General features: G+C 38.3%; 1 protein-coding gene across 1 annotated transcript; it reads left to right on the forward strand.

Annotated features, from left to right (window-relative positions):
- The first annotated feature begins 313 nt into the window (after positions 1-313).
- On the forward strand, positions 314-9,392 carry LOC119519043 (zinc finger protein 596-like). The gene is made up of 7 exons (XM_037816520.1): positions 314-381; positions 1,535-1,620; positions 3,743-3,869; positions 4,603-4,695; positions 5,226-5,308; positions 5,750-6,514; positions 9,165-9,392. Exons 2-7 carry the CDS (start codon positions 1,609-1,611, stop codon positions 9,390-9,392), a joined length of 1,308 nt encoding a protein of 435 aa, XP_037672448.1. The 5' UTR covers positions 314-381; positions 1,535-1,608.
- Positions 9,393-10,115: the final 723 nt, after the last annotated feature.

Genomic DNA, 10,115 nt, shown 5'->3' on the forward strand with positions numbered 1-10,115 from the left:
AGTTAATGGAACATCATCTGTGATCATCTCCAGAAAGAGGCCACCAGATGGAAACTATCAAAAAGAAAAAAGACTTGTTTATTAAATATTTAAGATTATCCAGGATATAGAGACTATAGAATCTAATTGGTAGTGTGGATGACACAACTTGCAGAGGATTCAGTGCCACTCTGAAAATAGTAAAGGTGTCTACTGTTTATAGTATGGTGATGAAAAAATTATCAGTGGCCTATGAGATAATTCTATTAAGATTTGGAATAAAACCAGCTTGTAATGTTTGAAAATGTTACTGGGACACTGTCCTTTGTCTCCAGTATGATGAACATGTCATTGTAACTGTCTCTTCAGTCTCTACAGTAAGAGTCTGGGATGTGAACACAGGTGAAGTTCTGAATACACTGATCCACCACAGTAAGGCTGTATTGCACTTACACTTTAGCAATGAACTCATGGTGACCTGTTCCAAGGACCACTCCATCCCCATGTGGGACATGGCTTCTGCCACTGATATCACTTTATGCCATGTCCTGGGTGGCCACCACACTACTGTCAATGTGGTAGAACTTTGATGATAAATAAATCACGTGTCTGGTGACAAAGCCATCAAAGTGTGAGGCATGAGTACCTGTGAATTTGTTTGTACTCTGAATGGGCACAAGTGAGACATTGTCTACCTCCTGCACAGGGATCAGCTAGTTGTTAGTGGATCATCAGATAATACAATTAGGCTATGGGTTATCAAATGTGGCACCTGTTTAACAGTCAAGATGGACATGAATAATTGGTCCACTGCATCCACTTTGATAACAAGAGGATTGTCAGCAGGGCCCATGATGGGAAAATTAAAGTTTGGGACTTGCAAGCTGCTCTTGACCCCTGCAGACCAGCAAACACTTTGTGCTTGTGCATATTGGTGGAACATTCTGGTCATGTGTTTCAGCTTAAGTTTGATGAGGTTCAAATCAGCAGCTCCCATGATGGCATTCTTTTGATTTGGGATTTCTTAAATGTGCCTCCCAGTGCCCAGAATGAGATGCACTGTCCCTCCAAAACATACACTTACACCTCCAGATAACAGTCTGCCCTTTTACCCATTTCAGGGATTCCTAGTCTTGAACTAGTGGCTACTTGGTTACCAAATGCCTAAGGGAGTTCATTTGCAGCTAAGCTAAGAAGCTGTAATTGGTTCTAGATGCTGGGTAGAAGCAAAGCAGCCTAACTCTTCAAGTGAGATACCTATTTTTGAATCACGGAGAGATTGAAAGACTTTGAGCACAATGGGATAATTAACACATGAAACAATGATTTTTATGTTATGTATAAGATATCTGTAGTCACATTTTCATTATTAGCAATATAATCCATAGCCTTCTTATATATGAGTTTAGGAGATCAGGGCCTTCCCCTGTTTCTCTTAGAGTAGACTGCATGTTTCTTTTGGTTGAACTGGGAGGGGTGGGTATTTCCAGGTGAAGGACTGGGTATATGTGATAAGACAAGTTTTGATTCTCATGGCTTTTTGCTCCATCCTCAGCTTGGATGCTTAGTGCTTGGACTGTCTGAGAGTGAAAACCCAGAGGAAGATAGTTGGTGGCAGAACTACTGACAATGAAACCATTGGTGAGTAGGGAATCACTATTTCTACTGAAATTTAACCCTTTCTAAGATATGCAGATTTCCCATACTGGTCTGGCACATTCTAAGCACATTCATGGGATACTCATGTATTTGAGACCCACTTGTGTATACCCAGGACTCTGCTGTAATTGTGGGGGGTGAGGGAGTGGGTAAGAAATAATCTTCTCTACACCATTTACACTAATTTGTCCAGCCTCTATTAAAGCTGTGTATTCACAGAAGAGATATGAGAGGATTTATTTTCTTCATGCATCCTACGGCCTGTGTGGAAGTAATTCACTCATTGACTATTTTAGTGGTAGTGCTGTGCTTAGGATTGTCGTGAACATGAGGGATAGAGATGAGAAATTGCACAACTTAGTCCAATAGGGAGGCAGATGGTTCATCATGTGAGCTCAATGAGTCCAGTGTTATGAATGCTGGGGTCAGGACTATGCCATGTTCAGGAGAGCACAAGAAAGAGGACAGTAAAGGCAATGAAAAGGAATGTATTTATTTTGTCCAATACTTTTAAAGTTTTGAGAGAATATTTTCACATTTTAAAAAATGTTTGAAATTCTCTTTACCATCTTGTCCCCAGTTAACCATTTTCTCTCTTTTAAAAATCATGTACAATTTTGTAAGTGGAAGCAATGAACAGGTAATATTGTTTACTTATTTTAAGCTGTGCACGCAGGAGGGATAGTGTATGTATAGTAAAATTTTAGGACCCATCAAAATATTTGAAGAACTGTCAAGAGAACGGAACAAAATTCTGTCACTGAACAGAATCAAGATAAGTATACAAGAGACACATTGTAAGCTCCAGGTTGGAGGTCCAGGTAATTATTGAGTATGGGAGGACTTCTACCATAGGAACAGTCACCCTAGGACTGTCCTTTAGTATAGTAGTCTCAGGGGGCCCTGGTTTTTCCTACTCAACAGCTTACCCTCATATCTCATAATAAAAACCTGAGTTGTTTAGAGGTGAAAGAGGAATAATACTGTTCTGAAGTTCTGTATAAAGACTGTACACTTCTGCAGAATTATGTACTTTGCTTCAGTTGTATCTTCCATTTTAATGGATAATAGATTTATCACTTTTACTTAACAAGTGTTAGTTACATAGGTATCATCAGCTCATTGGACTTCTCAAAACTAGCTGCATTTTGTTAAACCATTTCCTAGACAGGGAAACTGAGGTCATTGCAGTTGCCTCAAATTGGTGAAGTTGGATTTTAAATTTATATCTTAGTGTACATCAGGTATTACATAATTGGGAAGTGCAAGAATAGTACATGAAAAAGTAGTTCATTACTCCAAGACCCTAGGGAGAGATGGTTGCCATGTGGAGCCAGTGAGAAACATGAACAGCCCTGGTTCCGTGTGGACAGCATACAGCTGAGCAAAAGGGACCCTTGGTATTGTGCTTTTAATATGGGCCAAAAGGGTAAGTTAGTAGATTTTCCACAGGAGTCAGTGATTGGTAAGTTTAAAGCAAAAACCTGTGAAAAGGGAAGGGTTCTCAGGGACCCAGGTTTGTGTGGATGATTACCTTACAATTTGGGACCACCTGTGTATTTTGGGTGAAGCACATCAGTGATGAGGCAGATGACCAAAGATTTAAGTTTGAAACCTGGGGAGTTATGTCTGCAGAGATGGAAAATTCTTAGCTAGCCCAAAGGTCAGTGTTGAGGCAAGTGTCTTGGCCAAAATAAGATGGATTCTGAGGCAAAGCAAAAAATATCCCTTGTGATGAGTCTGTGGATTTACTTGAATTGGATGAAAGAGATTTACTTATGAATTCTCAAGAGAAAGTATTATGATCACCCTCTGGAAGTTATTATTATCAGTTTTTTGGCAAATTTCCAGGTTATATTATTCCACCTGTTATGCAATATTGCCTTATGGTAAAGTTTTATGTATTCAGAGTATATATGTCTCTGTGAGTGTATCAGATAGATGCTGGATAAGCAGTAAGAACAGTCTAACTGGAATCCCAAACACAGTTTAAGCATTTTGTACACAACCGCCACCCTTCCTCAGGGCTCTCATTTCATCCAATGTACTCTGGATATTGGTAGGGAAGGCATTGACTGAACCAAAATGCCTATGTCATTTTTAGGAATCAGTGACCTTCAATAATGTAGCTATCAACTTTACCAAGGAAGAGTGGGCCATGCTGGACAAAAACCAGAGAAAGATGTTCAGAGATGTTATGCTGGAGAATATCAATCATCTGGTGTTCATGGGTGAGTTTCTCAAAATATTCTATTTATATACAGCTATCTATCTATTCATCAATCCATCCATTTAATCTAGCATCAAGTTATTCAAGTATCTAGACAATGGCCCCATGTGCCACACTGATGTCTACTCTGATTCTTTTTATCTCTTATAGGTACTTAAAAGAAACTTTGTGTTTTTATTTATTCCTTATGTCTTATTGTCCCACCAGTGGCAAGTGATTTTCTGCTCTAAAATTTCAGGTCTTTCTTGCTGCTTAATCTCCAAAATTAATAACAGTGTGAGAATGCAATCAATTTTATTTCTATGGACAAAATAAATATTCTCTAGATGCTTATTATCCACTAGGGACTGTAGTGAAGTTTTGGCACACAGAAGACATACTATTTTCCACATGGAACATAGATTGTTTTGGTTGAGCTTATGTTTATTGGATGCTTTTATAAAATATACTTCAACCATTTTAGAATCATAATTTCTTCTGGTATGAAAATATTGAGGATACTGTAGTCCAGGAATTTAGGCATGGGCATCAATATATACTTAGTGTTTTTGACTGAAGGTCAAGAATCATCATTTGCAGGAAAAGGATTTTCAATATACTGTACTTAAATTATTCTTCCTTGTGCTGTTCATAAAAGCTTACCTTCTGTTCCTCATAGTCTGCCCTGAACTTGATGATCATGAACTTATATCACTATAAATCTCAAAATCTATGCTTCTGTTTCTCATAAATAGGGTATCAGTTCTGCATATCAGAAGTGTTTTCACAGTCAGAACAAGGTGAACTGTGGAGAGAAGTATTAAGGTTTCTCCATGTACAGAGTCCAGGTGAGTTCTAAGACTCTGTGCTTCACTATGAGGAGGGGCATTGTCACTGAATGAGCAGGTCCTTAGAAGTACCAACAGAAGGTTTCTGAACTGAATGATATTCTCTGAAATGTAGACTATGAATTTGGGAGAAAATCTCCTCAAATATGTAATTTTTCCATACATGTATCAATTTCTATTCAAGAATCCATCTGTGATTGTCTTTCACTTAGGGAAGGGATATTTATTTACTTAGAGGAGTTAAACTTCAACATAATGGCCTGTGTTCTGGTCTTCCTGTTTGAGGATTTTCCCTCTCTTACCACTGAATGTTGCATCTCCTGTCTTCTTATTTTCCCTTACTTTAATGCTAAAAATATTTTATTTGTCAATTTCCAGAAAAGTGTTTCTACCTCCTAAAGTTCACCTTAATTTTACATTGTAATCCAATCTAAATGACAATATTTGAAAAATAATCACATAATAATTGAGGGTTTTCAAATATTTCATTCTGCTTATGCCACTCTATAATGCTTTTAAAATTGTTCCAGGCAGGGAAAATGACCATAAAAAAGAAGAAATGATAACCATGCAACATATCTCTAAGAAGGACATATCTACCAACCAGACAAAGGTAAGTTTCATGATTTTGAGCATTTGTCTCCCAATTAGAGAGATAAGATTGAATAATTTAGGAGATCATCACAATCACCTGCGTAATTATAGATGGCATTATTCACTCTGTCATCAAAAAGTTGCGGATAGTTTCAATTAAGCAAAAAATTAACCTGAGTCCAAAACCATAACCTGAAGTCTTATAAAAGGACAATTGCATAAACATTGTTCATATACCTATTCTTTGAAACATAATGAAGTTTTCAAAATTAATTAGCTCTGCAGTTGAGATGATACAAAAGAGAAAATCTGTGCATACAAGAATGTAGTAACCTGTGTACATGGAACTATTGTAATGAAGGATAACTGGAGACTCTTTGAATGATTAGACTAGAGAATTATGTTAATAAATGTATGTGGACACATCATTAACAGTCTCTCTTGTCATTTATACCACCAGATTTCTCACACTGAAGAGAATCCCCTTGAGAGTAATGATTTGGGAGAATATTTCACTCACTCCACAATGACTGACATGGGAAAGAAACCCAATGTAAACAAACAATTTCAAAGAGTTCTCAATTATCATTCATTCATTGGTCAAAATAAGAAAATTCAAACTGGATGTAAGTCATGTAATTGTCATCTATGTGGAAAAGTCTTCAGAAGTAGTACTAGCCTTAGACAACTTGAGAAAATACACACTGGAGAAAAATCATATGGCTACCATCTGTGTGGGAAAGACTTCACTGGTAGTTCTACCCTCAGACAACATGAAAGAATTCACACTGTGGAGGATCCATATGTCTGCCATCTATGTGGGAATTCCTTCAGTCAAAGTTCTAACCTTAGGCAACATGAAAGAATTCACAACATGGAGAAACTATATGCCTGCCGTGGATGTGGGAAAGATTTCACAGATAGTACCACCCTCAGACAATGTGAGAGAACTCATACTGAAGTAAAAGCGTATGTCTGCCATGTATGTGGGAAAGACTTCACTGATAGTTCTACACACAGAGAGCATAAGAGAACTCACACTGGGAAGAAACTATATGTCTGCAATATGTGTGAGAAATCCTTCATTCAGTGTGGTATCCTTAGGCAACATGAAAGAATTCACACTGGGGAGAAACCCAATATCTGCAATATATGTGGGAAATCCTTCAGTCATTGTGGTAACCTTAGGCAACATGAAAGAATTCACACTGGGGATAAGCCATATGTTTGCAGTATGTGTGGGAAATCCTTCAGTCATTGTGGTAGCCTTAGGCAACATGAAAGAATTCACACTGGAGAGAAACCCAATATCTGCAATATATGTGGGAAATCCTTCAGTCATTTTGGTAACCTTAGGCAACATGAAAGAATTCACACTGGAGAGAAACCCAATGTCTGCAATATATGTGGGAAATCCTTTAGTCAACTTGGTAACCTTCGGCAACATGAAAGAATTCACACTGGGGAGAAACCCAATGTCTGCAATATATGTGGGAAATCCTTCAGTCATTGTGGTACCCTTAGGCAACATGAAAGAATTCACACTCGAGAGAAACCCAATGTCTGCAATACATGTGGGAAGTCCTTCAGTCATTGTGGTAACCTTAGGCAACATGAAAGAATTCACACTGGGGAGAAACCCAATGCCTGCAATATATGTGGGAAATCCTTCAGTCATTGTAGTACCCTTAGGCAACATGAAAGAATTCACACTGGAGAGAAACCCAATGTCTGCAGTACATGTGGGAAATCCTTTAGTCATTGCAGTAACCTTAGGCGACATGAGAGAACTCACACTGGGGAGAAAATATAAGTCTGCCATCTGTGTGGGAAATCCTTCCATTTATGTGTTAAACTTAGGTTACATAAAAGAACTAACAGTGAGAAGAAACTTTACACCTGCCATGTATATGGGAAATGCTTCACTGAAAGTCTCAGGTGACATAAGGTAATTAACACTGGGGAGAAAACATTTCTCCCATCTAAGCAGGAAAACCTTTAGACATTATTCTGCTATTGGACATCATAGAAGTCATTAAATATGCTTTCCTTATGCAAGAGTCTTCAGCTACAGCTCTAACATTTAAAAGAATTCACACAGAAGTGTAATAAATATCTCTCAATGTAATAAATGGGTAAATGCTTTTATTTACAATCTATCTTTAAAAAACATGATTTTACTATTTTAGGATGAACTCAAAGTCTGTAATTACCTATAATAAATTTCAGCTTAACTCCATCCTTGAGTATACAAGTATAGCTCAGAGTAGGAATAACTCCTAAACCATAAAAATGGACAGAAATATCCTTACTAGGAGAATATTCTAGGAGAACAAGATATAATAGTTGATGGAATGGCTATTCAATGAAAAAATGTCAGAAATTTTTTACTTACAAAGCAATGTGTGGAATATGTGAAGTTTCACATTGTGTAATACATTCTATGTATATATAGACTGAAGAAAAGTCTTTGGTGTTCTCAATTTACCGATCAATGTTAAATTTCTCATACAGAGGAAATGTCAACACTAAAATCAAGGTGAAAAAGTGTTCATCTGGAGTTCACACCAGGAATATCAGACTGGGAAAAATATCAAGAATGCTTTACAACAAAATTCAGACATGAATTCAGAGATTTCCCTTTTGACATATTAATGAAAAATAAATTAAAATGTAGGATTGTGAGGTGATCTGGAACTGCTGAATGCAGACTTTTGTAATGAGTTGTAGGCAGGGAAATCATTTCTTTTCAACAGATTAGCACATGCACATATTTATGAGGTAAAAACTGGCTGAAATTTCTAATTTTCAACTTCTATTTTTTCATACAACTCTAAACATGACTGGGTTTAATCAGAAAATATCTTTAAGTGTTAACTGACAAATGTACAACCAAAGATGATCTGTCATAATTCTTATATACTAAGAAGTATGTACAGAGCAATCATGAACAGAACATAGATAAGTAAACAGATAACTTGGGAGTCTTTTCTGGTGATACAGACATTTCCCCTTTTAAATGTTTTTACTGGTCTTTCAACTTAAAATGGAAGTAAAATTAAATCTTAGAATAACAAAATTATAAGTCCTGGGGTATTTGGGGACATGGGAATGGAAAATCCCCATAATCCTGATCAAGCATTTGCTCATGCCATGCCTTAAAAATGTGTGGCCATTATCTCCAGGAAGGTGGCTCAGGCCATGGCAATGATGGGACTTTTTCTAAGGGGGCTGAGGTGATGGGTGTTTGGGCAGTTTTGGGCATGACTTGCCCCATGATATTTCCCTGCCGTGGGCTGTGTTCTGGTTTGCCAATGCTGCCAGAATTCAAAATACCAGAAATGGATTGACTCTTATAAAGTGGGTTTATTTGGTTACAAAGTTACTGTCTTAAGGCCATAATCACATCCAAGCTAAGGCATCAACAATAGGGTACCTTCACTGAAGGATGGCCAATGGCATCCCAAAAATCTCTGTTAGCTGGGAAGGCATGTGGCTGGCATCTGTTGCTCCCAGGTTGTTTCAAAGTGGTGTTCTCCAAATATCAGCATCAGCTTTCAACAGCTGTCTTTAAAATGTCTGTAAGCTGCAGCAGAAAGCACCAGTATGAGCTCTTATAAAGGGCTCTAACAAACTAATCAAGGCCCATACTACATGGGCATGGCCACATCTACATGGAAATTGTCTAATCAGTTATCATTCACAGTTTGGTGGGTCACATATCACTGGAAACAATCTAATCCAAACTTTCCAACCTCATCAACACTAATATATCCACCCTCAGAAGATTGCATCAAAGACATGGCATTTTTGGCAACATAATACCTTGAAACCAGCACAGTCTCCAAGAATAACTCCATATCTCTGAACTCCAGAGATACACAGGGCTGCACCAGACACCAAAAGCTGCACCCATGATGGTGGCCAACTGGGGTTTGAGGAACACCAGCCTGAGCATGTTGCACATATGCAGTGGCTGTTGTGGCTGCCACCTGGCAGTCCCTGCAATCCCCTCAACTGCCTGCAATGCTCCTGCGGGGAGTGATTCTCTCCCTGTGCCTGGAAAACAGCAGGAGATTGTGCACATCAGCCACCCAGAGTGAAGCCAGCATTTCCACCTGCCTGCTGCTTGAAGTCTGGTCACCAGTTCACCAGTGTGGCTTTGAAGAGACTGTGGCTAGAAATATGGACTCTAAGGATAGCTCTGATGTGGCCTTGAATAGAAATGTTGAATGGAAGAAAGGCTATCCTTGATTTAAAGTGGCAGAGAGTTTTGTAAAATGAGTCCTGCTTTTGGATGGAAGGCAGAATTTGAAAATGATGAGCTTGGATACTTAGCTGAAGAGATTTCAAAACTAAGAGTTGAAAATGCAGCCTGACTTCCCCTTGCAGCTTATAGTAAAATGTGAGAGGAAAGGGATATGCTAAGAATTGAAGTCTTGGGTATAAAGAAACAAATCAAAGGACTGCAAAACTCAGGGCTACCAGGAAGTGATACTCCAGAGGGTAGTACCCCATGTGAGGATTTAACTGTACATGGAAACTGACTGCCATTTCAGTACAAGCCAGGATTGGAGATGGTGTTATCAAGAAAGGATTTGTGGAAAGTCTGATTTTCTGAAGGTTTTGACCCCTGTGTGCTTGCAGAAAGCAAACAATTCTTTGCAATATCTGTATAAATGGAACCACTGCCAGTTTGGGCTGGAGGAAATGGAGGAGAAAAAAATTGGAGGAAATATTTCTTCATAGACAGAACCATGGAAATTGAGATCTGAAGTCAAGAAATCTCTGGGAAGGAGAGAAGAGCAACTGAAGCATGTGGAAAG

This window comes from Choloepus didactylus, chromosome 22, assembly GCF_015220235.1.
Source record: "Choloepus didactylus isolate mChoDid1 chromosome 22, mChoDid1.pri, whole genome shotgun sequence".
NCBI classification, from domain to species: domain Eukaryota; kingdom Metazoa; phylum Chordata; class Mammalia; order Pilosa; family Megalonychidae; genus Choloepus; species Choloepus didactylus.

Coding starts and splice junctions, on each gene's coding strand:
- LOC119519043 (XM_037816520.1), top strand. Junction 3,870..4,602: donor CAATCATCTGGTGTTCATGG/GTGAGTTTCTCA, acceptor TCTCATAAATAG/GGTATCAGTTCTGCATATCA. Junction 4,696..5,225: donor TCTCCATGTACAGAGTCCAG/GTGAGTTCTAAG, acceptor AAATTGTTCCAG/GCAGGGAAAATGACCATAAA.